At 53.4% G+C, this 27,742-nt stretch overlaps 1 protein-coding gene and 1 pseudogene across 1 annotated transcript; one reads left to right on the top strand and one right to left on the bottom strand.

Annotated features, from left to right (window-relative positions):
- The first annotated feature begins 139 nt into the window (after positions 1-139).
- On the top strand, positions 140-27,034 carry LOC127572280 (basic proline-rich protein-like; annotated as a pseudogene).
- capslb (calcyphosine-like b) lies at positions 7,774-27,163 on the bottom strand. Its single transcript, XM_052019318.1, has 6 exons — positions 27,119-27,163; positions 23,979-24,178; positions 21,099-21,276; positions 19,153-19,362; positions 16,021-16,143; positions 7,774-12,875 (listed from the first exon to the last, which is right to left on the bottom strand). Exons 2-5 carry the CDS (start codon positions 24,113-24,115, stop codon positions 16,042-16,044), a joined length of 627 nt encoding a protein of 208 aa, XP_051875278.1. The 5' UTR covers positions 24,116-24,178; positions 27,119-27,163; the 3' UTR covers positions 7,774-12,875; positions 16,021-16,041.
- Between the last annotated feature and the right edge of the window lie 579 nt (positions 27,164-27,742).

Genomic DNA, 27,742 nt, shown 5'->3' on the forward strand with positions numbered 1-27,742 from the left:
GTCACCTGTCCAGGCTTATTTCCCAATGCAAGGTCCAGAATGGCCCCTTCCGTGGTTGGACTATCTACCGTGTCAAGGAACCCTCCCGGATGTACCTAACAAATTCTGCCGCATCTAAGCCTCTGGCACTAAGGGAGTCCCAACAAAGATTAGGGACATCTGTTTGTAAGTGTGTGCACTGGGTGTGCACAGTCTGTGTGTGTGTGAATGTGCACACACTGGCTTTGCACAGTTTGTGTGTGTGTGTGTGCACAGTCCAGGTGTGAGCCATGCTCTCACTCTCCATTCTGTTGTAGAAGGGTGCTGCCTCCCGCAGTCTGTCAGCTGGACGAACACCGCAGAGACTCTTGGGCACCTTCTCACTAGGACGAGCTCCTTCCTTCTCCTCCTCCCCTGGAAGGGTTGTCAGGGCAGGTGAGTACACGGTATGTCCTGGGACATCTCCCACACCCACCTGCCCCTGAACCCATGGGTGTTACATTTGGGAGTTCAGTCTAGGGCCATGGATGAAGGTGAGGGGCTTCCTCAGGGTGGGGTTTATTGAGGGACAGTGGCCACAGGGAACCCCAACAGCCACTCCCCCCCTCCACCCACTCCACTAACCCCCCTCCCTTCCCACTCCCCACCTCCCCTCTCCTCCTCCCTTCCCTTCTCCCCTCCTCTCCCCCTCCTCTCCCCTCCCCCCTCGTTCAGTGAGAGGAGGAGAGGTTGGTTGGGGGAGGGGGTCGGTTGGTGGGGGGGGGTCAGTAGGTGGGGGGAGGTTGGGAGGGGCGGGGATCGGTCGGTGGGGTGGCCGGGGGGGGGGGGGAGTCAGTTGGCGGGAGGAGCGGGGGTCGGTGGGGGGGTCGGGGGGGGGAGGTGGCTTGGTGGGGAGGGGCCCTGTCAGGCTGCCTCTGCTACAGTGGATGTGACTGACCCGCCCCTCTCCCCCAGTCCGTCAGCGACCCCAGGACCAACTTCCCGCAGAGGATCTGAATGACAGTGACTCCCTGTCCCATTGGAGCCCCCCAGACACATCCGGGACATCCTGGACCGGGAGCCCGACTCCCTCCTGCAGGTAACTGCCCGGGCAGGGGCGGGTGGGGGTGGGGTCAGCAGTGCCAGGAGGTGTGGGATTGTGGAGCGGTCAGTGAGGGGGGTGGGACGTTTGGTCTGTGTCCGAGCTGCAGAGGAGGTGGGTGTGGGGGGGTAATGGGATGGTGGGGGTGAGGGTGATGGGACGGTCAGTGTGGGGTGGTACAGTTGGTGTGTGATGGGGGTCTGTTTCCGAGCTGCAGAGGAAGGGGTTGAGGCACGAACATTAACATTTAAAAGACACACGGACATGTCCGTGGGTGGGAAAGGTTTGGAGGGATATGGATGGGGCCAAACGCCGGAAAATGGTACTGGCTTAGATGGGAATCTGGGTCAGCATGGACCAGTTGGGCAAAAGGGCCTGTTTCCCTGCTGTGTCATTGTGGGTCAGTTGGTGTGGTGACGGGATGGTGGGTGTGGGGGGTGACAGGTCAGTGTTGGGGGGTGACAGGTCAGTGGGAGTGGGGTGTGACGGGACGGTGTGGGGGGTGACGGGACGGTGGGTGTGGTGATGGGTCTGTGTAGGAGGACGGGACGGGCGGGGTTGATGATGGGTCCATGTATGGGGACGTGACGGGCAGGGTTGGTGATGGAGCTGAGCCGGATCTGCCCATGTTTTGTGCCCCCAGGGAGCGGAGGAGGAGGTGTGGGACGCAGGGGCGGAGGGAGAGCTGTGTGAGGTTCGGTCCGACAGCACCGGCACCCTCCTGTGTAACCTGGACTGGAGCGTCGTCAACAGCATGGTGGGCAGTGTGGACCATCGTGAATGTCCAGTACCCCTTCCCACTTTCCCCCCTCCCCCTCCCCCTTCCCCCTCTCCCCCCTTCCCCCCTCCCCCCTTCCCCCTCTCCCCCCTCCCCCTCCCCCCTTCCCCCTCTCCCCCCTTCCCCCTCTCAGCCCTTCCCCCTCTCCCCCCTCCCCTCTCCCCTTCCCCCTCTCCCCTCTCATCCCCTCCCCCTCCCCCCTCTCCCCCTCCCCCCCTCCCCCTCACCCTCACCCCCTCACCCTCACCCCTTCTCACCCTCACCCCTTCTCCCCCTCCCCTCTCCCCCCTTCCCCCTCTCCCCCCTCCCCCTCCCCCTTCTCCCCCTCCCCTTCTCCCCCCCCTTCCCCCTTCCCCTCTCCCCCCTTCCCCCTCTTCCCCCTTCCCCCTTCCCCCTCTCCCCCTCCCCCCTTATCCCCCTTCCCCCCTCCCCCTTCCCCCTCTCCCCCCCTCCCCCTTCCCCTCTCCCCCTTCCCCCTCTCCCCCTTCCCCCTCCCCCTTCCCCCTCTCCCCCCTTCCCCCTCTCCCCCCTTCCCCCTCTCCCCTCCCCCTTCCCCCTATCCCCCCTCCCCCTCCCCCCTTCTCCCCCCTCCCCCTCCCCCCTCCCCTTCCCCTTTCCCCCCTTCCCCCACTCCCACCACTTCCCCACTCCCCCCCCACTCACTCCACCCCCCTTCCCACACCCCCCACTGCCCACTCCTCCCACTCCCCCTTTCTCCCCCCTTTCCCCCCTCTCCCCTTTCCTCCCTCCCCCTACCACCCTCTCCGCCTCCCCCACCCCCTCCACCTCCCCCTCCCCCCTACCCCACTCTCCCCTCCCCTTTACCCCTACACCCCTCTCCCTTACCCCCTCCCCTTCTCCCCTCTCCCACTCCACCCTCTCCCCTCCCCCCTTCTCCCCTCCCCTTCTCCCCCCTTTTCCCCTCTCCCCCTCCCCTCTCCCCCTCTCCCCTCTCCCCCTCCCCCTCCTCTTTCCCCATGCCCCCTTCCTCCCTCCCCCTTCCCACTCCCCCCTTCCCCCTTCCCCCTCCCCCTCAGAACACACCCTACACTCCCCACGACCACTGTACACCCACAAAAACAAACGTAACCCCCTCAGTAATGCTGTATAGGTACACAGCCGGTGACCTTCATCCTGATTAAGCGGGGACTTCACAGGTCCACATTCACTGACCGCTCACTCTCAATAAACAAGACTCTGTACACGAGCCAACATTTTGAACCTTACTGAAAAGACCTGAGCAGTTTTTGGAGCTGCTGCAGGGTCCACGGGGGCACTCGGAACAGTTGAGGTTCTGTGACACGAACTACTTGTGATGTAATTCCTGTGGTGAGCTCTGTAACCGGGATGAACCACGGACTGGGGAATATTTATTTGTCTAATTTTTTTACTGTCCTGCATCCCCCAATAAAGTTCTATTCCGCACTGTAACGCAATGATCTGCACATTGCCACTGTCATTTGGTGCCTGTTCTTTGCCCCAGTGGGAAAGGAGAGAGGTTACAGTCACAGCCAGCTGCCCATTGGAGGGGCGCAGAGATCCCAAGGGACGCTTCTCCTGGTGCACCCAGTGCTGTGGCAAGTGGGAAGTTGGAGGGTATCGGTATCAGTGAGTCAGTGAACGGTAGTAATCACAGACACCCAGCCCCAGAGACCCGGCTTCAAACCTGACCTCAGGCGCTGTCTGTGGAGTTTGCACATTTCCCCAGGTGCTCCAGTTTCCTCCCACAACACAAGGACATGCCGTTGATCAGTTGGCTCCCGTAACTTGCCCCTCAGTGTAAGTTAATGGCAAGGAATCCAGTGGGTAGTTGATAGGTGTGAGCGAGGGAGGATTTGCAAAGACAGGGGAAGGATTAGGGTCACTCTGAGGGGGCCAGTATGGATGTGATGGGGGAATGGCCACCTTCTATGCTGTAATAAGTATGTAAGTATATCTGAGGATAAATCATTGGGAACCCTGCAAGAGCTTCCTTCGTGAGGAGGGGTGTCTACGAAAGGCAGAGCAAGGTAAGTTTAACGGCACTTCCCAACGACATGTTCTGTATGAACGGTGGGCAAGTTTTTCACTGTACCTCAGTACAAGAGACAATACTAAACCAATTCCAATTCCAGGACTAGCGAGCAAGGCCCAGTGTGTGAAAGAGAGGCAAACTCCAGTGGAGCAGCAATCGGGAGAAGGGCTGGTTTCAGGTCAAGGTGCTGTGCTTGAGGACTAAGTGCAGAGGCTTTGATGAGGGGGCTGAGTGGTGACAAGGTATCGTAAGTCAAAGTTTCCTTTCCGAGTAGCGTAGGTATAGGGGGACAGGGCTGAAGAGTTTGTGCAGGCGAGAGGACTTCAGCTGCTGGGACCATTGGGATCTCTCCTAGGGCAGCAGGGACCTGTACAAGAGGGATGGGTTGCACCTGAACTGGAGGGGGACCAATATCCTGGTGGGGGAGTTTGCTTGTGCTATTTACTGAGGGTTTAAACTAGTCTGGCGGGGGTGGGACTCAAAGTAGTTGTGTAACAGATAAGAAAGATGAAGCAGATATAGAGGTTAGAGCAAGCAAATCCAGTAGGCAGGGCAGGAAACGAGGAAGGTCTGAGAGGCTAATCTGCATTACTTTAATGCAAGAAGCCTGATAGGTAGGGCAGAGGAACCAGGGCATGGATCGGCATGTGGGATTGTAATATTACAGCTGTTACAGAAACCTGGTTGAGGGATGGGCAGGACTGGCGGATCGGTGTTCCAGAGTACAGATACTTGTGGTTTAACAGAGGTGAAGCTAAGAGAGGAGGGGGAGTTGCGATGTTGATTAGGGGGAACATCACAGCATTAGTTAGAGAGGATATCTCGGTATGGGCATCCAGTGAACCCATGTGGGTAGAACAGAAATAAGAAAAGGGTGATTACTTTGTGGGATTATACTATAGGCTCCCCAATAGCCAGCGGGAATTAGAGGAACAAATATGTTGGGAGATCACCATAGAACCATAGAAAACTACAGCACAGAAAACAGGCCATTTGGCCCTTCTAGTCTGTGCCGAAACATTATTCTGCTAGTCCCATCTACCTGCCCCCAGCCCATACCCCTCCAGACCCCTCTCATCCATGTATCTATCCAATTTACTCTTAAGAGCGAGCCCGCATTTACATCAGATGGCAGCCCATTCCACACTCCCACCACTCTTTGAGTGAAGAAGTTCCCTCTAATGTTCCCCCTAAACCTTTCACCCTAAAACCATGTCCTCTCGTACTTATCTCTCCTAATCTAGGTGGAAAGAGCCTACCTGCATTAACTCTGTCTATGCCCCTCATCATTTTGTAAACCTCTGTCAAATCTCCCCTCATTCTTCTCCGCTCCAAGGAATAAAGTCCTAACGTGCTCAATCTTTCCCTGTAACTCAACTCCTGAAGACCCAGCAACATTCTAGTAAACCTCCTCTGCACTCTTTCAATCTTACTGACGTCCTTCCTGTAGTTCGGTGACCAGAACTGCACACAATATTCCTAATTTGGTCTCACCAATGACTTATACAACCTCACCAAAACATTCCAACTCCTATACTCAATACTTCGATTTATAAATGCCAGGATACCAAAAGCCTTTTTTTACAACCCTGTCTACCTGTGACTCTACCCTGTCTATCTGTGAATCACAGATACGTATTGGAATAATAAGGTTGAAATAGGAGGTAATGTTAACTAGGACTGCCATAGTGCTATGGGATTAGATATGTCCAGGAAAGTTTTCTCAAGCAATATCTGCAAAGCCCTACAAGAGAGGTGCAACACTCCACCTCCTCTTAGGAAGTGAGGCTGGGCAAGTGGCTGAAGTGTCAGTGGGGAGCACTTTGGGACCAGTGACTGTAATTCTATTAGTTTTAAAATAGTTATGGAAAAAGAAAAACATTGGTCCATAAGTCCTAAATTAGTGCAAGGTGAATTTTAATGGCATTAGATTAGAAAGGTTGAATGGGAGAGGCTGTTCGCAGGTAAAGGGATGTCTGGCAAGTGGGAGGCTTTTAAAAATGAGATAGGGAGTGTTCAGGGCCAGCATGTTCCTGTTAGAGTGAAGGGCACGACTGGCAGGATTAGGGAGCCTTGGCTGATGAGGGATATTGAGACTCTGGTCTGGAAAAAGGAGGCATATGGCAGGTATAGGTGGCTGGGAATAAGCGAGTCCCTTGAGGAGTTAAGGGATGTAGGAGTGCACTTGAGAAGGAAATTAGGAAGGCAAAATGGAGTCTTGAGATGTCCTTGGCAAATAAGGTAAAGGAGAATCCATAAATGTTTTTTTATTAAGAGTAAAAGGGTAACTAGGGAAAGAGAAGGTCCCTTTGAGGATCAGTGTGGTCATTGATGTATGGAGCCATGGGAAATGGGCAAGGTCTTAAATAAATACTTCTTGTCCATTTTTACCATGGAGAAGGAAGTGAGTGATTTCAGGGGAGGGAATTGGAGCACATCAACATGACAGGAGGTGTTGGGGGTCTTGAGAGGTGGATAAATCCCCAGGACCTGACCAGGTGTATTCGAGGATGTTGTGGGAAGCAAGGGCCCTGGCAGAGATTTTTCTATCTTCCTTAGCCACGGGTGAGGTACCAGAAGACTGGAGGGCAGCTAACATTTGTGCCTTTACTTAAGGGCAGCAGGGATAAGGCAAGGAACTACAGGCTGGTGAGCCTAACATCAGAGGTGGGGAAGTTATTGGAGGGGATTCTGAGAGACAGGATTTATTTGCATTTGGAAAGGAAGGATTGATTAGCGATGGTCAGCGTGGCTTTGTGTGTGGGAAATTGTGTTTTCAAGATTGAGTTCTTTGAAGAGGCGACCAAGAGAACTGACAAGGGCAGGAGACGTCTACATGCTTTAGCAAGGCTTTTGACAAGGTCCTCTATGGTATGCTGGTCTTGAAGGTTAGATTACATGGGATCCAGGGTGAGCAAGCCAATGAGATACAAAATTTGCTTGGTGATAGGAGAGGGTGGGAGTGGAGGGTTGTTTTTAAGACGAGGCCTGTGACCAGTGGTGTGCCGCAGGGATCAGTGCTGGGTCCTCTGTTTTTATCATACATTAATGATTTGGATGAGAGTGTAGGTGGTATGGTCAGTAGGTTTGTAGATGACACCAAAATTGGTGGTGTAGTGGACAGTGAAGAAGGTTGTCTAAGGTAACAACAGGATCCTGGGCAAGTGGGCAAGTGGGCCAAGGAATGGCAGATGGAATTTAACTCGGACAAGTGTTAAGTGATGCATTTTGGGAAGTTAAACCAGGGCAGGACTGAGTAAATGGCAGGGCCTTGGGCAGTGTTGTTGAGCAGAGACCTTAAGGTGCATTACATAGTTTCCTGAAAGTGGCAATGCAGTTATACAGAGTGGTGAAGAAGGTGTATGTCGTACTTGCCTTCATTGGCTGAAGCGTTAAGTACAAGAGTTGGGACGTCATGTTACAGCTGTACAAGATGTTGGTAAGACAGCAGCAGGAGTATTGTGTACAGTTCCAGTTGTCACACTACAGGGAGGATGTGATTAAGCTCAAGACGGTGCAGAAAAGATTCACAAGGGTGTTGCCAGGAGGGCCCAATGACATTGCACCGGGAGCAGCTGCACACGGCCCTGATGGAAAATCGTGTGTAGGTCACCAGGGTGGCTAACAGCACCAAGTGCCTGCATCAAGCTACTGATTCATACAGGTGGCTGTTGTGGAAAAATCAATTCTCAACTCTTCATACTGAACAAAGCCAATCGAATATGACAAACTTAAAAGTGGAAGCATGTCGAGAGGGGGCTGGGAGTAATTGTAAAGAGTTACATTGGCCTGGGATGTATCATTTCCATGACCACACCATCGTTACACCCAAATCCCCACACATGATGCTATCATCAAAGTAAAATTTACTGTGACATGACACAGATGGTACATGATTCAAAGGGCACTTTTAATTATAATTTTTTTTTACAAAACAATATTTTCAAAGGAAGGTAGCTCTTTTCTCCAGATTCCAGCTTCTACGGTCTCTTGTGTCTCCAGCTCTTTTTGAAGGTTGGTGCACTGAGAGATGGTACAGGACTGACTCAGAGTGTCTGCAGTGGTGGGGTCTGTGACAGAGGCTGAGGTAATGCAGTCCTGTCCCACTCCATAATTACCACCATGATAGGGACCATGTTTAGCACTATCATCACACTGGGGCATCCTCAAAAAAAAAATCACAAAATTGGGAAAATTATCCTTTAAAAGTGGTTCTGGTCTGGATTGTGCACTGAAGCCAAATTACACGTGAATGGTTGAGGTTTTAAAGATCTCTCCACGTCCGGCAGGATATGGCAATGTAAAGCATGGGAGCGATGGAGAAAGATTTCAACATAGAATGGGTTGAAATGTGCAGGAAAAAGCTTTGTTGGATGATTTGCACATTACAAAAAAAACAAGCTCCTGTTTCAAATAGATATGAACATTGGGAGCAGGAGACGGTCTCATTCTTAATTGCCCAGCTCTGGGAAAAAAGACTGTGTACATTCACCCTATCTATGCCCCTCATAATTTTATAAACCTTTATAAGATGACCCCTCATTCTGCGACGTTCAAATGAAAACAGTCCCAACCTGCTCAACCTCTCTCTATAACTCAGTCCATCAAGTCCTGGCAACATCCTCGTGAATCTCCTCCGCACTCTTTCCAGCTTAATGGCATCTTTCCTATAGCAGGGCGACCAAAACTAAATAGAATATTCCAAATGTGGCCTCACCAATGTGTTGTACAACTACAACATAATATCCCAACTTCTACACTCACTGCCCTGACTGATGAAGGCCAGCAAGCCAAAAGCCTTCTTCACCACCCTGTCTACCTGTGACTCGAATTTCAGGGCATCATGTACTTGTACTCCTGGGTCCTGCTGTTCAAGAGTGAAACTTGCTGTCCCGAAAGAAAGCACTTGATCATTATGATCTTTATGTGCTGTGAGCTTCTCCCACAACTATTCCATCCAAGCCGACCAGTATAACCTGGACTGTCTGCTACACATTGAGGGCAGGTAGGTTTCCACGATTTTGGGAGGAAAGTTCGAGACAGGTATTGACACCTGAGGAGTGGCAGCTAATGGTGGAGTGATTCACCAGGGAAAATCAAAAGGCCAGGATGAGTGAGGGACGGCCCAGGCTATGGAAGGATATTAAAATGGAGGCACTGCTTGACTGAGAGCCCATGGACAAGGAAGCAATGGGTGATCGGGGACAGGACCAAGAGTGAAGCACAGCTGGGTGTACACATGGACGGGGTGGCAGGAGGGACCAGGGCTGATGCTGTTGGCACCAAAAGAGAAGGTGCTGCAGGTGAATCTCTGGCCTTGGCTGGATATACAAGGACAGATTCGGGCAGCACAGTGGTGCAGCTGGTAAAACCACTGTGTGGAGTTGGCACGTTCCCCCTGTGACTGCATGGTTTCCCCCCACATCCCAAAGCCAGGTGGGTCGGTAGGTTAACTGGCTGTTGTAAATGGTCCCTAGTGTGTAGGTGAGTGGAAGGATCTGGGAGCAGCTAATGTGGGAGAATTTTAAAAAGTGGGATTAATGCAACATTGGTTTAAGTGGGTGATTGATGGTCAGCACAGAGAGTGGGCTGAAGGGCCTGTCTCCATTCTGTATCTCTGATGGAGAACCATAGAACAGTACAGCACAATACAGGCCCTTTGGCCCACCATGTTGTGTCGACCTTCAAATCACACCCAAGACTTTCTAACCCCTTCCTCCCACATATCCCTCTATTTTAAATTCCTCCATATGCTTATCTAACAATCTCTTGAACTTGACCAATGTATCAGCCTCCACCACCACCCCAGGCAGCACATTCCATGCACCAACCACTCTCTGGGTGAAAAACCTCCCTCTGACGTCTCCCTTGAACTTCCCACCCATTACTTTAAAGCCATGACCTCTTGTATTGAGCATTGGTGCCCTGGGAAAGAGGTGCTGGCTGTCTACTCTATCTATTCCTCTCAATATCTTGTACACCTCTATCATGTCTCCCCTCATCCTCCTCCTCTCCAATGAAAACAACCCTAGCTCCTTTAGTCTCTCCTCATAATCCATATTCTCTAATCCAGGCAGCATCCTGGTAAATCTCCTCCGCACCCTTTCCAATGCCTCCACATCCTATAATGAGGCGACCAGAACTGGACACAGTACTCTAAGTGTGGTCTAACCAGCGTTTTGTAAAGCTGCATCATTACCTCACGGCTCTTAAACTCAATCCCACGACTTATGAAAGCTAACATCCCATACGCTTTCTTAACTACCCTATCCACCTGTGAGGCAACTTTCAGTGATCTGTGGATATGAACCCCCAGATCCCTCTGCTCCTCCACACTGCCCAGAATCCTGCCATTTACCTTGTACTCCGCCTTGGAGTTTGTCCTTCCAAAGTGTACCACCTCACACTTCTCCGGAATGAACTCCATCTGCCACTTGTCAGCCCAGCTCTGCACCCTATCAATATCCCTCTGGAAGCTTCGACAGCCCTCCACACTATCCACAGCACCACCGATCTTTGTGTCATCTGCAAACTTGCTAACCCAGCCTTCCACCCCCTCATCTAAGTCATTAATAAATATCACAAAAAGTAGAGGTCCCAGAACCAATCCCTGTGGGACACCACTAGTCACTGCCCTCCAATCCTAATGCACTCCCTCCACCACAACCCTCTGCTTTCTACAGGCAAACCAATTCTGAATCCACACGGCCAAGCCTCCCTGAATCCCTTGCCTTAGGGTTCTGAAGAAGCCTACCATGTGGAACCTTGTCAAACGTCTTACTAAAATCCATGTAGCCCACATCTACTGCACTACCCTCATCAATCTTTCTGGTCACCTCCTCAAAGAACCCAATTAGGCTTGTGAGGCAAGATCTTCCCTTCACAAATCCATGCTGGCTGTCCCTCATCAGTCCATGATTCTCCAAATGCTCATAGATCCTATCTCTTAGAATCCTTTCTAACAGCTTGCCCATCACAGACATAAGGCTCACTGGCCTGTAATTCCCTGGATTATCCCTACTACCTTTTTTGAATAAGGGGACAACATTCGCCACCCTCCAATTCTCCAGTACCATCCCTGTGGACAAGGACTCAAAGATCCTAGCTAGAGATGAGACCATGGGAACAGAGATAAGTACAGCACAAGTTAGACAGAGTGAAGCTCCCTCCACACCACCACATCACACTCCCGGGGTCAGACACAGGGTGAAGCTCCCTCTGCACCGCACTGTCTCGTCACACACTCCCGGGGTCAGACACAGGTTGAAGCTCCCTCTACACCGTCCCATCACGCAGTCCCGGGGTCAGACACAGGGTGAAGCTCCCTACACACCACCACATCACACTCCCAGGGTCAGACACAGGGTGAAGCTCCCTCCGCACCGTCCCGTCACACACTCCCGGGGTCAGACACAGGGTGAAGCTCCCTCTGCACCGCACTGTCTCGTCACACACTCCCGGGATCAGACACAGGGTGAAGCTCCCTCTACACCGTCCCATCACACACTCCCAGTCACACACTCCCGGGGTCAGACACAGGGTGAAGATCCCTCTGCACCGCACTGTCTCGTCACACACTCCCGGGGTCAGACACAGGGTGAAGCTCCCTTTACACTGTCATGTCACACCTTCGGGGCTGTGATGGCATGGGTTAGATAGAAAATAATGATCTCTCTGGTGGTATATTTATGCTGTCTGGTTACTGACTCACTGGGCAGCTGAGTTTCTTCATAGCCACTCTCATCAATGCCTAGATGATTTTGAACATCCCTGTCGAACTTTCTTTCACTTTCCCTGCCCTAAGAGAAGGGAAGGTTGGTTAGATGGGCACAGCAATGGCAGAAGGAATGTAATCCTGAAAAAAGTGAGGTGGTGGGTTTAGGGGGGGCTTAGTAAGGGCAGAGCAAACACCATGAATGGTAGGACTGAGGAACAGGGGGACCTTGGTGTACCTGTCCAAGGTAGCAGTGCAGGTGGATAAGATGGTGAAGAAACATAGGGGGTATTTGCTTTCATTAGTTGGGACGCAGATTATAAGAGCAGGGAGATCATGGTATGACTTTATAAAACACTGGTCAGGCCACAGCTGGAGTACTGTGTACAGTTCTGGTTCCCACACTACAAGAAGCAGCTGACTGCACTGGAAAGGGTGCACTGGATTCACTGGGATGCTGAGAATGGAACTCGCTGCCTGAGGGGATAGTGGCGGCTCTCACAATGTTTAAGAAGGATCTAGGTGAGCATTTGAGTCACCCAGGCACAGGCTACAGATCATGTTCAGGTACATGGGATCAGTGTAGACACGGACAAGCTGAGCTGAAGGGCTGGATAATTCTCAGAGTCTAAAAAACTGCAGACCCTGACTGAAGACCTGAGATGTCAGCCCTGCTGCCCCTGACCTACTGAGGGTCTCCAGCAGTTACCGATTTTATTTTACCAGGATGTTGCCTGGGGTGGAGCTGTTCATTATGAGCAGAGGTTAGATCATTTCCCAGAGGAGGCTGAGGGGGGGACCTGACCAAGGTGTGGGGCATGGATAGGGAGGACAGTGAGAAACCCTTCCCTTTAGCAGAAGTGTTTATAACCAGAGGGCACAAGATTATGACGAAGGGAAAGAGGTTTAAAGAGGATCTGAGGAAACCAGGACTGAGTGCCTGACCGGTGTCACAGGGAGGCAGCTAGCAGCCAGTCCCACAGCTCTGTGCAGGGCTATCAGCCCAGCCAGGCCAGGATGCATGGCCTCCTGACACAGCCATTGAGCTCAGGATTGCCAGCCGTCGGGTACAGAGAGCGAGGTGAAAGCAGCTGCCAGGCAGTGTATGAGGGGAGAGAGGCAGCTCATCAGTGAGCCGGAAACACAACACATCCATCTCTGATCACAATCTGCACTTCCCCGAACAGTAACATCTCATCAGCGTCGATCACATTCGCCAGCAGGACCTCATCATTAGGATAAAGTAGGCATCATTGTCGATAGAGGCACTCACTCCAGAATAGTAATTTACAAATTCAAATCGGGTGACCTGCAAAGAAACAAGCGGATGAGCTGGAAGCAGAGAAACACGGCCCAGAGCTTCCTCCACACTTCTGGGGAAGGAGCACCCTGGGCAACGCACTCCCCTGTGGAAACACAACTCTATACACCTGAGGACTGCATACATTCAGCCAGCGTCTGCACAGAACACACGCCCTCCCACGCTCTGTCTCCACATCCCAAGGAACACACACACACCCCACAAATCCTCTGTAAAACACACGGTTACATACAGAGTCTACCCACACTCCCTCTGCAGCTCACAGACACTGCTACACATACTCTGCAATACACGTTTGTACACATTCTCTGCAGAACACACACTTATACAGGGCATTGTGCTACACACACAGTCCCACACATCTGCTGCAGAACACATGCATTGCTACACACTGTCTGCAGAACACACACAAATACAGTGTGGAGTATTCTCTGCAATGGAACACACACGCTCTGCTGAGGACACAACCTGGAACACAGGCAATGTACCTACCCCTCCACAGCCCCCCCCCCAAAAAAATGTGCACTTCTACACACCCTCCACGTGTGCATACGGTCCTACACACCCTCTGCTGGACCAAACACACTCCTACAATCTCTCTGTGGAATACACATACACACCCTGAGAGGAACATGCACAATCTTGTACATTATGAAGAACACAGGCACACCTACACAACTTCTGTGGAACACAGGCACTTGTACACACCTGCTGAACATGCTCACTTGTACACACCCACTTGTGGGCTTGTAGACAGCCCCGTACATGTTGCCGCAGCCCACTGAGACACAACCATCTCCCACTGCCTCCTCCCTGCAGCCCTTCGTTGTGCATTCAGTCCTGTTACTGAGTGTTTCTCGAGAGTGTAAATTTTCACCTCAGCAGCTTCTATATGTTTACAGTTAACCACTCAGCACTGAGAAAACTAGTTGCATGTATGTGTGCATTTGTTGGTGCTGTTACTGAGTGACCGTTGGTCTGTGACTGCTTGTCCAAGCTCAGGTTTGCTGACCTGAGTGCTGGGCCAGAGCTGTCACTGGCGTGGAACCAGTTAACCGGAGGTTAGTAGTAATTTCAAAAATCGGGTTTGAAATTCTCTGTTCAATGACACCAGTTTGGGAAGTTGGGGAGGAGGGGTGGGGGAATGGGAGGAGGTGGGAGCAGGGTCAGAGGTTGGGAGATTCTGAGGTATCATTGAATCACAATGATGCACTGTCAGATTGGTCACACCGACTGCAGGCACAGGGCCAGTGAGTGTGAGGGCCCTGCAGGCCATCATTGTCCAAACTTGCCCTCTTCCTACAATGTTTGAAAGGGGCTGTGCCATCACTTGGAGGAAGATCCCCGGGTCGGGTTCGAGCTTGGCTGACTGAGGACCCCCGATCTGGAGCAACTCCTCAAACAGGATAACAGAGAAACGAGGCAACAGCAGTGGGAACACAGACAGTGTGCTCTGCTCCCCGACCACACCTCCTCCCAGCCCGCTTCCTGCAAGGATCAGTCCATTCTCTGTCATATCTCTCCTGACAATTTCCACCCTGCTTCCCAGGAGTGTCCTTATCAGTGGGCTCCCGTCCAGAGTTGCCAGGGCTCCCAACTGTATTCATCCCATTTCCAGATCTCTGCTCTCATCCCCTCTCCTTCCAGTCAGGGCAAGGACAGAGATCCCTGGTCCTCACTTCCAACCCACCAGCCTCCATATTCCACTGACCATCCTCAGTAATTCCCAGCAAGGGACTGTTCCTTTGGATCTCCCTGGTTCACTCCTCCATCACCACCAATGACTCCCCTTCTCACCGCACTCTCCCCTGTCCTTTCACCTTTTCCCTTCCCACCATCCAGGGACCCAAACAGGCTTTCCAGCAATTCACTCACACATCTCCCAGTCTGGTGTTCACAGTGTGGTCTCCTCCACATTGGAGAAACCACATGCAGACTGGGTGATCGCTTTGTGGAGAACCTGTGTTGTCAGCAGGAGTGACCCTGATCTTCCTGTCACCTGCTGCTTTAATTCCCCGTCCCATTCCCACCTCTGCCTTTGGTCTGCAACTTTACTCCAATTAAGCTCAATGCAAGAGCTGAGGACAGCACCTCACCTTCCGAATGGGGACACCGCAGCACTCTGGGTGCAGCACGCCAGCCTTTTACCTCACATTTCTAACGTTCACGTTTGAACTTGTCTCCTGCTCGTGATTCCTTCTCCAGACACAGCCTCTAACAGCCAGAGTCGATCTCTCCTGGTCTATGGCCCCCTGAAGTTCTCTGCACACCCCCACCCCCCTCCAACTCACCCACCAACTTAAAACTTGTTTCATTTCCAACTTTTCCCACTTCTGATGAATGGTCTTCAACCCAAAATGTGACTCTGCTTCTCCCTCCACAGATGCTGCCTGGCCTGCTGTTTCCAGCATTTTATGTCCTTATTTTGGGAAGCACAAGGCATGGTTTCCCAGTGATCCTGACTCAGGACACCAGCCAATGGATCACAGTGACTGTGGCACCGTTGGCATCGCCGGCATCGCCCAGACATCACCTCCAGGCTGAGACGTGCCTTGGTGCAGGGAGGGGACACCGCTGGATGGCAAAACCCCTTTAACACGTCAGATGCTAGGCAAAGAATTTATTCTGTACAACAGTGAACACGAGTTAGTGGAAAGTACAGCGCAGACAGCGAAACGGAGCAGATGATCCAGTGATAACACTGGTGCAGCAGGCAGCTCTGCCACCCCTCACTGTTCAGAGACTCACCTGTTTAACCGAGATTTACACACATACCAACTAGCCCACGACAGCAACAGAGACAGGATCTGATTTTCAGGGAAACAGTGAATCTGACACTCTGGTGAAATAACCCAAGGCATCCCTCCACACACTGAGGGCAGGGGAACAGTTCAAAGGGGCAGAGTGATCACCTGGCTGGTTCATAGCTTGTTAGAAATGCCCAATTCCCGTTGCAAAGTTAGTCTGGGATCTTCCGATCCTCTCCCACTGCCTGCTTGGAATTCTCTGCCTGTTCGCTGGGTGATCAAAGCTGTGGTTATGTTTAGGGCCAGGTTATTTTCCTCAGAGTGCAGTGTTGGTGATTTGTCTGACCCTGGTGCATGAGAGATCGAGAGAAAGAGAGAGTGTTTACCCCCAGGCACACGGGTGCCTGTCAAAGTTTCCAGGCATTTCTCATCATGATGATGAAGTAGACATCCGTGTCTATGGAAGCACTGACACCCGCGTAGTAATTTAGAAACTCCTCCATCGTCACCTACAGTCACATCAAACAGGGATTACCACAGCTTCCCACATCACATCAACCAGCTGGCGTGTGGAACACTGCCAGATACAGAGGCAGGAGAGCAGTAATCTAACCCAGCTCCAACCCCATTCCCAAACCCACTCCCCACAGTCCCAACCCGATTCCCAAACCCACTCCCCACAGCCCCAACCCCATTCCCAAACCCACTCCCCACAGCCCCAACCCCCTTCCCAAACCCACTCCCCACAGCCCCAACCCCCTTCCCAAACCCACTCCCCACAGCCCCAACCCCATTCCCAACCCACTCCCCACAGCCCCAACCCCATTCCCAAACCCACTCCCCACAGCCCCACCCTATTTCCATCTCATTCCCCATTGCCCTACCCTCAGCTCAACACCACTCTCCCCACTCCCTCCAGATCCAACCCTACTCCCTACCCACCATCCAAGCATAGCCTCAACACTCAATGTCACTTCCCCCTCACACCCAACCTACTCCCCTCACACCCAACCCGACCCCCCCACACACCCAACCCCACTCCCCCCTCACACCCAACCCCACTCCCCCCTCACACCCAACCCCACTCCCCCCCTCACACCCAACCCCACTGCCCCTCCCACTCCAACATCCAAATCAAACCTCAACCCCCAGCCCACATCCCCATCCAACCTTCACGGTGTCAAATGCTGGCCAGGTGTTTAGCTATGGTACCCAGCCACAGGAGGGTGGGGGCAGGAAGGAGGGGATGGGAGCACGGTGGATACTGCACCAATTCTACACCCTGTTGCTGGTTGGGGTCAGTGATGAATTAGACATGAATCAGAGTGTGCTCCCCACTTAAGGATAAGAAATAGGAGCAGGTTTATGCCACAGGTGCTCGAACATGCCCACCAGCCCCTGATCTTCACCTTCTCACTCAACCTCCCTGCGTCCTGAGGCTCAGCATTGCTCACTGTGCCCTCATTTTACTGGCTCCTCCTTATTAAGTTTATAAAATTATGAGAGGCATAGATTAGGTAGACAACCAGAATCTTTTTCTCAGAAACGTTGAATATTGAAGGGCATAACTTTAAGGTGAGAGGGGAAAGTTTAAAGGCAAGTTTGCAGGGCAAGAGTTTTTTTCCCCACACACAGAGCGGTGGTGCCTGGAACGTGCTGCCAGGGTGGTGGTGGAGGCAGATACGATAGAGGTATTCAAGTGGCTTTTAGACAGACACATGAATATGCAGGAACTGAAGGGGTACAGGCCATGTGCAGGCAGTTGGGATTAGTTAAATCTGGCATCATGCGTGGCACAACACTGTGGGCCAAAGGGCCTGTCCCTGTGCTGCACCGTTCAGTGTCCCAGAAGATCACTTACTATTGAACACTTGTCTCATTACACAAGACAAGGTTGATTCAACTATGAATCTAATCTGGCCCACCCATGCCAACTTAGTTTTGTTCTCCCTGTGACCACATGGTTCCCTGGATGCTCCAGTTTCCTCCCACATGTCAAATCCATGGGTGCAGGTTAATGAGCCAGAGTAAACTATCCCTTAGTGTTGGTAACTGGCAAAGGAATCAAAGGGGGAGTTGATGGGCATGTGAGAGGGAGTAAGCTGTAGGGCTACAGGGAGGGAGGGAGGACTGGGACTGATGGACATGCTGCTGGGAAACCTGAGCAGTCTCTTTCTGTGCCATAATCAGTAAACTATTTCAATCCATATCATCTGTCCCTGGTTACTTCTTACCCCTGGTCCTCCTGGTCCAGAGCGTAGATCATCCTGGCTCTGGCCCTGGACTTTATTATCAGGGCTACCACCCCTCCTTTCCCATTCCCCCTATGTTTAGATCAAAGAATTTTGGATCAACAGATTGAGAAATCTTCAGTTAATCTTGCTCTCTATCATAAAGGTTCTGACTCCCACTGGGCAGGGATTCCTCCAGTGTCTCAGCCGAAGGACCATAGCCAGAAATGATAAAACTATACAACCATGGATGGCACCATCACTAAGGAGGCTCCTGACATCATCCAATGCCCCACAGACTGTAGGCAACATTTCCATGATCAAGTTATCTGCTTCCTTTTAAGATCAAGCCCACCTTCTGCCCCCAATCACACTTTTCCCAAATCCCTCAACCATCCCGCTCCCTCCTCCCCATGACCTTCCCATCTCCTCACCATTAGCAACTGAACTCCTGATGTCTTTCACTCAGTGCAGGCCACAGCACTGAGGTACAATGCTTCAAGACATGGTGTGCATGGGATAGAATGCTAAGCCGAGGGTTCTGGCTGGTCTGACGCTGACTTGGCTGAGTGCTTCCCCACTGCACCTCTTGGGCACTGCCTGCAGTCGGCAGTAGAACCACAGCCGTTACTCCTGCGTCCAGAATCCTATGTTATTGCAGCAATGTTTTAATACTGCCATTATCATCTCCTTAAGCATGTCACTACACTTTCCCAGCAGCAGAGTGCAACAACTTATCCTCTGACCAGGACTCTGCCCTGATGCCCAGCCTCGACACCACAGATCACCTCTGGGTCAGATATTGCAGGTGGATTAAAGCCTGTAATATTCCTCAGATGTCACACTTCAGCGTATTCTCCAATTCACAGCTACAACCCAATCAGAGGTATCCTCAAGAACACACTTGTACACTCTCCCTCAATCTGCTGAATGAAGCCTTGAAAGTAAGCTGCAGAAATTAAACAAAGGGAGCTCCCCAGACAAACGAGTTACTGCCTCTGTCAAGCACCACGTCATCTCTCATATTGACTTGTGCTATGTAACTATTAGCAGCTTCCTGCTGGAAAGACATGTTGCCAGAGGTAGCAGCTAAATTTTACTTGGCAGATCTCCAAACCACCACCTCTACCCGGTGGACAGAACAAGTTGACACCATTTCCCAACCTGGCAGTGGCTAAATGAAGAGCAGGTCTTAGAGACTCTGGAACAGCCACAGATAAACTACAGTCGGGCACCACAGCCAAATTCTCCAAGCTATTGAGGTGTCAGCTCTCTCCCTCCACTTACAATTCCATCCTTATCGTAGGGCGAGTCAAAGTTATCCAGAAACATGCGGAAGACCTGCTCCTCCGTCATTTCTCCATTCTGATACTTGGGGTGGTGCTTTGCATTGTACACTCCCCGCAAGTCCTCAATGGTGATCACACCATCTCCCGTCTTGTCCAGCTTCCGGAAGGCCTGTGTAATTATCTCTTTTCTTGCGTTGGACATGGGAGGCTGAGAGAGAGAGGGAGAGAGTGTGTGAAACCATACTCTCTGACACAGTACAATTCCAATAGCTACCTGATACCAGGACTAAATCTTCATCACACTATCCATCACAGCCCTAAACCTCCCACGTCTCCCACATCCTCTCCAGCACTATGTCCTCTTCCACCCGGTGATGTCACCCACCTCCGAACCTGCCTCAACTCTTCCACTTTATTATCTCCTTTCTACTCTGAAAACATGTGTTAATCTAGAAGTCGTACCGTCCCATTCAATCATCCCCCACCCACCCTCACTGACCTACTTTAAGCAGCATCTCAAGTTGGACATTTTCAAATCCCTGCAGGGAGACTCTCTATTTGTCCTTCATTCCAGTCCCACAGAACTTCAGCATCCCAGCACTCCTTCAGTTCTGGTCCTTGCACATCATATTGTGCACAGATCTGGTCTCCTTATCCAAGGAGGGATGTGCTAGGAAAGAGCAAGTGTAAGAAAGCTTCACCAGATTGATTCCCAGTGTCCACCAGCCTCTGACTTAAAAACAGTCAAAGACTTTGTTTCCACTGAAAAAGACAGTTCCAAAGATTCACGATCCTGATAGTGGGCGACCCCTAGTTGTAGATCCTCTCACAAGAGGAAACATCCTCTCCCCGTGCAGTGTTTTAAGACCTCAAGATCTTCCAACCAAGTCCCCTCTCAGTCTCCTAAACCCCAGTGGATACAAGCCTGGACTGTCCAACCTTTTGCACCCAATAACCCACCCATTCCAGGCACTAGCTCAGTAGAATTCCTCTCTATTGCTTCCAATGCATTAACATCCTTCCTTAAAATAAGGAGACCAACACTTCACACGTACTCCAGATGAGGTCTCACCAATGCCCTACATAACTGAAGTATAACCTCCTGACTTTTGCATTTAAATCCCCTAGCAACAAGCATTAACACTCTGTTAGTTTTGCTAATTACTTGCTGCACCTGTGTACCGGCCTTTGATGGACCATCCACCAGGACACCCCGATCCCTCTGCATCTCAGATCCTCTGCAATCTCTCACCATTAAGATCCCAAGTACTGGATGCAGTATTGGAAGAAGTATGAATGATTTCCTGCTTCACTTGGAAGGAGTATTTTTAAAAGGAAGAGGGCAGTGTTGCATCTCCTGTAGTTGCATGGCAACGTCCTGTGAGAAGGGGACTAGGTGTTGATGGACAAGCAAACCAGGGAGGCACAGAGTAAATGTTGATGAGGTGTCTGGTGGGATACCACATGGGAAACTATGGAGGATCCATTGAAGGTGGAGGCTGGTGTGTGGGTGCAGTGGACAAGGGGAACCATGTTCTGTAGGGGAAGTGTGGGAAATGTTATTCTTCCTGTCAACTATGCTGGAGGGGAACCCCAAGTTAAGGAAAAAGGAAGATGCACTGGAAGCACTGGTGTGGAGGGAGGAGCACGTGTGTTTGAAGGGCATGAAGAGTTTGCAGGGGCACAAAGGGATAGGAGAGAAATTGGTGAAAGATGCAGTTGGGAATAATCTGGCCTTGTGGTCCAGGGGAGAAAACGAAAGTTGATTGGGTGGTCTCAAGTGTGGCAAAAAGAAATTCGTTTTTAGATATATTAAAGGCGATTATGCAGATGGCTGAGAGTTTTCTTTGGGCTGTGGGTAAAGGTGATCCACTCTAACTGTGATCCGTTTCCTGCAACAAGCACATTACTAGGCTGAATGTTGGACGGTGTTTGGCACCTCACCCGCAACGTCACGAGGAACTCATCATAGTCGATCATTCCATTTGCATCCTTATCAAAGCGTTTGAATGCAGCTTCCACATCCTCCTTCTCCAGCAGAACACCGTAATCGTTCAGACCCTTCACAAACTCCTTGAAGTCGAGGGTCCGGCTTCTGTCATCATCCATGATACGGAATACCCTGCATCACACAGCCAGAAACACAGTGGGCAGTGCAAGTGGTGACATCTGGGCAGAATCATAAACACTGTTACAGTACCATCCGGCTCTCTGCATGAGCAGTCTAGTCGGACCCACTCCTGAGCTCCCTCCTCGGAGCTTCTCCCAACCTCTGGTGCAGCGTTTGCACATTCTCCCTCTAATCATGTTCACTCCAGCTTCCTGCCACATCCCAAAGATGTGGGGGCCCGGGAGGTGTAGGGGCCACTGTAAATGGCCACTTTTTTAGGTGGGTGGTAGAATCAGAGGGGGGTTGATGGGAATGTGGGAGAGAAACAATGGGTTAGTGTAGGATTAATGTAAATAGAAGATAGAACAGCACAGCACAGAAACAGGCCCTTCAGCCCACCACATTATGCTGAACTAATTAAATTAGTAATCAAATGCCCAACTAAACTAATCCTTTCTGCCTGCACAGTGTCCATACCCCTCCATTCCCTGCACCTGTCTGAGCCTCTTGAATGCCTCTATCGTACCTCCTCCACCACGACCCCTGGCAGCACATTCCAGGCACCCACCACTCTCTGTGTAAAAAACTTGCCCCGCACATCTTTAAACTTACCCCCTCTCACCTTAAATGCATGCCCTCTGGTATTAGACATTTGAACCCTGGGAAAAAGATACTAGCTGTCTACTTCATGCCTCTCATAATTTTATAAACCTCTATCAGATCTCCCCTCAGCTGCTCCAGAGAAAACCACCCAAGTTTGTCCAACCTCTCCTTACAGCATATGCCCTCTGATCCATGTAGCACCCTGGTGAACCTCCAAAGTCTCCGCATCCTTCCTGTAATGGGGCAACCAGAACTGAGTGCAATACTCTAGATGCAGCATAACTAGAGTTTTATAAAGCTGCAATATAACTTCCCAAGTCTTGAACTCAATGCTAGACTAATAAAGGCAAGCATGTCATATACCTTCTTTACCGCCCTATCAACCTGTGCAGCCACTTTTGTGGAGCCATGGACTAGACCCCAAGATCCCACTGCACAAATGATCAGCAGGGACTCAGTGGGCCAAAGGGCCTTTCCGTGCTGTATCTCTCTGACTCTGTGAGTCCAGCAATGTTGTCTACCATGTCCATTTCCAGCTCAACAACAGGATCTATTCCACTCTCTCTCAAGGCAGTGAACTGCTGGTTGCCACGATTTGCTGCAGGGAAAGGTTTTCCCACACGTTATCCCTGGTCCCGCACCCATGATCTGCGTCACCTCGTTCTTGACCCCACAGAACAGTGGGGAGGAGCAGTGGAAAGGTTCATCTTCCTGCACGGACTGAAGGGGATGGGGTTGGCTGCGAGGTGATGATAGAGGCAAATCATGAAAGATGGAGTGGGAAAAGGGAGCTGGTTCCCACTGGGAGCTGGGTCAGCAGCCAGGGACAGAGACTTAAAGTGGTTGGGAACAGAGTGAGGAAATGTGAGGAAAACCTCCTTGACGCAGTGAGTAGCAACGTGGGATTAGCAGTTTGGTGGAAGCAGAACCGGTCAGTACTGTCCGTGAGGAGATGGGCAGGCACGATGCGGGAAAGGTTGCAGAGCTCAGAATCAGCTTTATTATCACTGCCATATGTCGTGAATTTTGTTGTTTTGTGGCAGCAGTACAGTGCAAGACATAAAGATTACTTCATGTAAACAAAAATAAATAAATAGTGCAAAAGAGACCGGGGGAATGGGACCATCGGTCTTGTAGAGAGCTGGAGCAGGACCATTCAGATAGCTCTACAAAGAGCTGGCCCAAGGATGACAGGCTGAATGGCCTTCCCCGAGCTGTATAATTCTAAATCTACTACCTGTGGAAACTTCTTGCTCCAGTCCATTTGTGTTTCCTTGGACCTCAGACCAGTGATGCCTCTGTCCTGCCCAGTTTGCATTCCCTCCCACACACCCTCTGGGCTTTAAACCCACGGGCTAACACCTCCCACTTCTCTCGTTCCCAGCAGCTGACTCACACCTTCACCCAGAGAGACTGTGGATAATCAGTAACTGTGCCTCATTGATTTGTCCCCACAGTGAATCGATGCTGGGAGGTGCTGACTAGTGAAGGTCAATCATCTACGATATGATTGAAACGAGCTCAGCAGGGGCTGAGAGCGAGTTCTGATACGTGCACTTGGTACAAGGTACATTGGACAAACGAGGTTGTGTGGACGATGCAGCTGGAAATAAGTACATGCAGTGCTTGGTGCTGAGTGGCTTGGGGATTAAGGAAACCAAAATACTAGAGAGGCCATTAGTCGCTATGACAATCTTGTTTACAGACTGTGCAGTGCTTACACACCAGCACCGGGAGCTTGCACAGGCTGACAGCCAGCTACTGGGAGACACGGTCACTGGGAGGTGTCCTGCTGCCAGTCTGTGTGACAGAGTGTTTGCTGCCAGCACACTTAGGGGAACACTTCTACCCCACACCTCTGTATGGGGGCAAACGCTCCCTCGCCCACACCGATGGCAAACACTCGCCCACGCCGAGGGCAAACACTCCCTCGCCCACGCCGAGGGCAAACGCTTCCTCACACAATACACTGTCAAACAGCTCCCTTCCATGAGGGCAAATGATATCACCTACATGGATCTCTGTAGTCAAAGAGTGGACAAGCACACAGGCACTTCAGGTGAGGTGCCACGTTCCTGGCAGTGTAACCTGCCCACACTGCCCATCTTTACCTGCCCAGCCCTTTGATGCCGGCTGAGCCCCGGGAGAGGCACTGCAGACGTAGCTTCTCAATCGGGTCCGTGCATTGCTGCAACTTCTTCTTGGCATGCATGGCCATTTCACGGTCATGTCTCGCTGTCCCTGCCATCTTCTCACAGCTTATCCAAAATCAAGTTGCAATAATTCGGCACAGGTCACACTCTGGTGAGCTCTTAAGCACAACGGCAAAAAAAATGTGTCAGAAGTAGCTGAGTCTTGCAGTAGATCTGCAGTAAAGTCAAAGCTGGTGCAAACACCTCACCCTGGAATGAGGGCCACAGAATAGTGCTTGGAATCATGTTACCCTGCAGCGCTACACAACCCTGCTGAACTGTCCCCTTCTCAGCCTTCATTCCGCCTAGCCCACCTTGCAAATCTGTCTCTTGGTCCTCACAGACTATTGCCTCATCCCCACCTTCCCTCTTCTCCTAAGCCCTTAGTCAGCAGCTTGCTCCATCTCGTGTGCTCCCTCCATCCACCTTCTTGTCTTTAGGTCCTGGGTTTTCTGCAGGACTTCTGCAGAGCTGCTTTGTTCCTCTTTAGAGGTGGTGTTCCTTCCAATCCAGGAAGACCTTGCATTTGCAGATAAGCAGCTCCTCAATATCCTGTCATTCTCAAATAAGAATGTCTGTTTTTTCATGGTGGAGAAACGATGAGTATCTTCACAGATGGTGGCCACGGCAGACCTCAGAGCAGCCAGTGAGCTGTGGGCAGTTCTGACAAAGGTTCTTTGACTCTGTTTCTCTTCCCACAGATGCTGCCTAACCTGCTGAGTATTTCCAGCATTTTCTGGTTTTATTTCAGATTTCCAGTTTCTGCAGTTTGTCTCATTGACGCTGCAGCTCCTGTTGTCTGGCAGTGGACAGGTTGTGGGATGCTGCCTGAGAGAGTTGCCTTTGAGGGTTCTGGAGAGCTTCAACACTGACCCTCTTAGAGCAGGTTTCTGCTGATGTTTGTCAGAGACAAAGCTGGGGCCAGGTGTGCCTCCCCTCCATCCCCACTGCTCCTCCCCTCCCTCCTACCCTGTTCCCCCTCTCACCCCTTCCCCATCACTCCCCTCCCTCCCACCCACCGACTCACCACCCCTCCTCCTCCCCTCCCTCCCTCCTACTCACCACCCCTCCTCCTCCCCCCCCCCACTCACGGCCCCTCCTCCTCCCCTCCCACCCACACACCGCCCCTCCTCCTCCCCTCCCACCCACCCACCGCCCCTCCTCCTCCTCCTCCCCTCCCTCCCTCACCGCCCCTCCTCCTCCCATTCACTACCCCTCCTCCTCCTCTCTCCCTCCCACGCGCTACCCCTCCTCCTCCCCTCCCTCCCCTCCTCCCTCTCCCCCTCCCTCTCCCCCTCCCTCTCCCCCCCCCTCCCTCCCTCTCCCCCCTCCCCTCCCTCCCCTCCCCCCCTCTCTCCCCCTCCCCCCTCTCTCCCCCCCCTCTCTCCCTCTCTCTCTCCCCCTCCCCCCGCTCCCTCTCTCTCCCTCCCTCCTCTTCTCCCTCTCCCTCCCTCCCCCTCCCTCCCTCTCCCCCCCTCCCCCTCCCTCCCTCTCCCCCCTCCCCTCCCCCTCCCTGCTCCCCCCTCCCCCTCCCTCCCTCTCCCCCCTCCCCTCCCTCCCTCTCCCCCCTCCCCTCCCCCTCCCTCTCCCCCCTCCCCTCCCCCTCCCTCTCCCCCCTCCCCTCCCCCTCCTCTCCCCTCCCCTCCCCTCCCTCCCTCTCCCCCCTCCCCTCCCCCTCCCTCCTCCCCTCCCCCTCCCTCCCTCTCCCCCCTCCCCTCCCTCCCTCTCCCCCTCCCTCCCCCCCCTCCCCCTCCCTCTCCCCCCTCCCCTCCTCCCCCTCCTCTCCCCCCACCCTCCCTCTCCCCCCCTCCCCTCTCCCCCTCCCTCCCTCTCCCCCCCTCACCCCCCCTCCCTCCCTCTCCCCCCCTCCCCCCCTCCCTCCCTCTCCCCCCTCCCCCCCCTCCCTCCCTCTCCCCCCCCTCCCCCCCCTCCTCCCTCTCCCCCCCCTCCCCCCCTCTCCCCCCCTCCCCTCTCCCCCCTCCCTCCCTCTCCCCCCCTCCTCCCCCCCTCTCCCCCTCCTCTCTCTCCCCCTCCCTCCCCCCTCCCCTCCACTCCCTCCCCCCTCCCCCTCCTCCCCCTCCCCTCCCTCTCTCCCCCTCTCTCCCTCCCCCTCACTACTCCCCCCTCCCTCCCCCCCCCTCTCCCCCCCTCCTCCCCCCCCCTCTCCCCCCCTCCCTCCCCCCTCTCCCCCCCCTCCCTCCCCTCCCTCTCCCCCCCTCCCTCCCCCTCCTCTCCCCCCTCCCTCCCCCTCCCTCTCCCCCCCTCCCCCCCCTCTCCCCCCCCTCCCCCCCCTCTCCCCCCCCTCCTCTCCCCCCCCTCTCCCCCCTCCCTCTCCCCCCCCTCCCTCCCCCTCCCTCTCCCCCCCTCCCTCCCCCTCCCTCCCCCCCCCTCCCTCCCCCTCCCTCTCCCCCCTCCCTCCCTCTCCCCCCCTCTCCCCTCTCCCCCCCTCCCCCCCCTCTCCCCCTCCCTCCCTCTCCCCCTCCCCCCCTCCCTCCCCTCTCCCCCCCTCCCCCCCCTCCCTCCCTCCCCCCCTCCCTCTCCCCCTCCTCCCTCTCCCCCTCCCTCCCTCTCCCCACCTCCCCCCCTCCTCCCCATCCCTCCCCCCCTCCTCCCCTCCCTCCCCCCCCTCCCCCCTCCCTCTCCCCCCCTCCCCCCCTCCCCTCCCCCTCCCCCCTCCCTCCCCTCCCCCTCCCCCCCTCCCTCCCCTCCCCCTCCCTCTCCCCCTCCCTCCCCCTCCCCCCCCTCCCTCCCCCCTCCCTCTCCCCCCCCCTCCCTCCCCCTCCCTCTCCCCCCCCCCTCCCTCCCCCTCCCTCTCCCCCTCCCTCTCTCTCCCCCTCCCCCCCTCCCTCTCCCCCTCCCCCCCCTCCCTCCCCCCCTCCCTCCCTCCCTCTCCCCCTCCCCCCCTCTCCCCCCCCTCCCCCCCTCTCCCTCCTCCCCTTCCCTCCCCTCTCCCTCCTCCCCTTCCCTCCCCTCTCCCTCCTCCCCTTCCCTCCCTCTCCCTCTCCCTCCCTCCTCCCTCACCCTCCTCCCTCCTCCCTCACCCTCACCCTCTCCCTCACCTCCGCTCCTTCGTCCTCCTCAGCACCGCTGATCGGACCAGCTCAGTGAGCGCTCGCCCACAGCTACACGCTTATTGGCCAGAACCTGCTGTCGATCAACAGCTTCCTCTGATGATAGGTCCACAGACCCATCAATCAATGCTGGGATTTCCCCGCCTCCGGACTGACCGCGCGGCTTCGCTACCATGGAAACGGACAACGGTGCGTCGGTGGAGCCCGCGCAGAACGCGAGAGGCGGCGGCTGGGCTCGAAATGGGCGGGAGGGGGAAGCCTGCTGACCGGGGCCGCCCCGGAGGGGGGCGGGGAGCTCGACCCACGGCCAACCTGTGGCAACTAAACCAACGCAACCTCCCCAAGGAACATTCCCAAACAAACAAGTCAAGTCATGTGCAAGATGAACAAAGGGTCAGTCAAAGGAGTCAACAGCTGGGGCCAACACCTGGATCCAACAGCTGGGGCCAACAGCTGGGGCCAACACCTGGATCCAACAGCTGGGGCCAACAGTTGAAGCCAACACCTGGATCCAACAGCTGGGCCGCAGACTGGAGCCAACAGCTGGGGCCAACAGTTGAAGCAAACACCTGGATCCAACAGCTGGGGCCAAGAACTAGAGCAAACAGCTGG

This window comes from Pristis pectinata, chromosome 7 (assembly GCF_009764475.1).
Source record: "Pristis pectinata isolate sPriPec2 chromosome 7, sPriPec2.1.pri, whole genome shotgun sequence".
Lineage (NCBI taxonomy): Eukaryota > Metazoa > Chordata > Chondrichthyes > Rhinopristiformes > Pristidae > Pristis > Pristis pectinata.

Excerpts from the sequence above, each read along its gene's own strand:
- capslb (XM_052019318.1), bottom strand. The coding sequence starts at position 24,115 with ATGGCAGGGACAGCGAGACATGACCGTGAAATGGCCATGCATGCCAAG. Across the intron at positions 19,363-21,098 it reads AGTTCCTCGTGACGTTGCGG|CCTCCCATGTCCAACGCAAG; the intron begins GTGAGGTGCCAA and ends TCTCTCTCTCAG. Across the intron at positions 16,144-19,152 it reads CCTACGATAAGGATGGAATT|GTGACGATGGAGGAGTTTCT; the intron begins GTAAGTGGAGGG and ends ATGTGACTGTAG.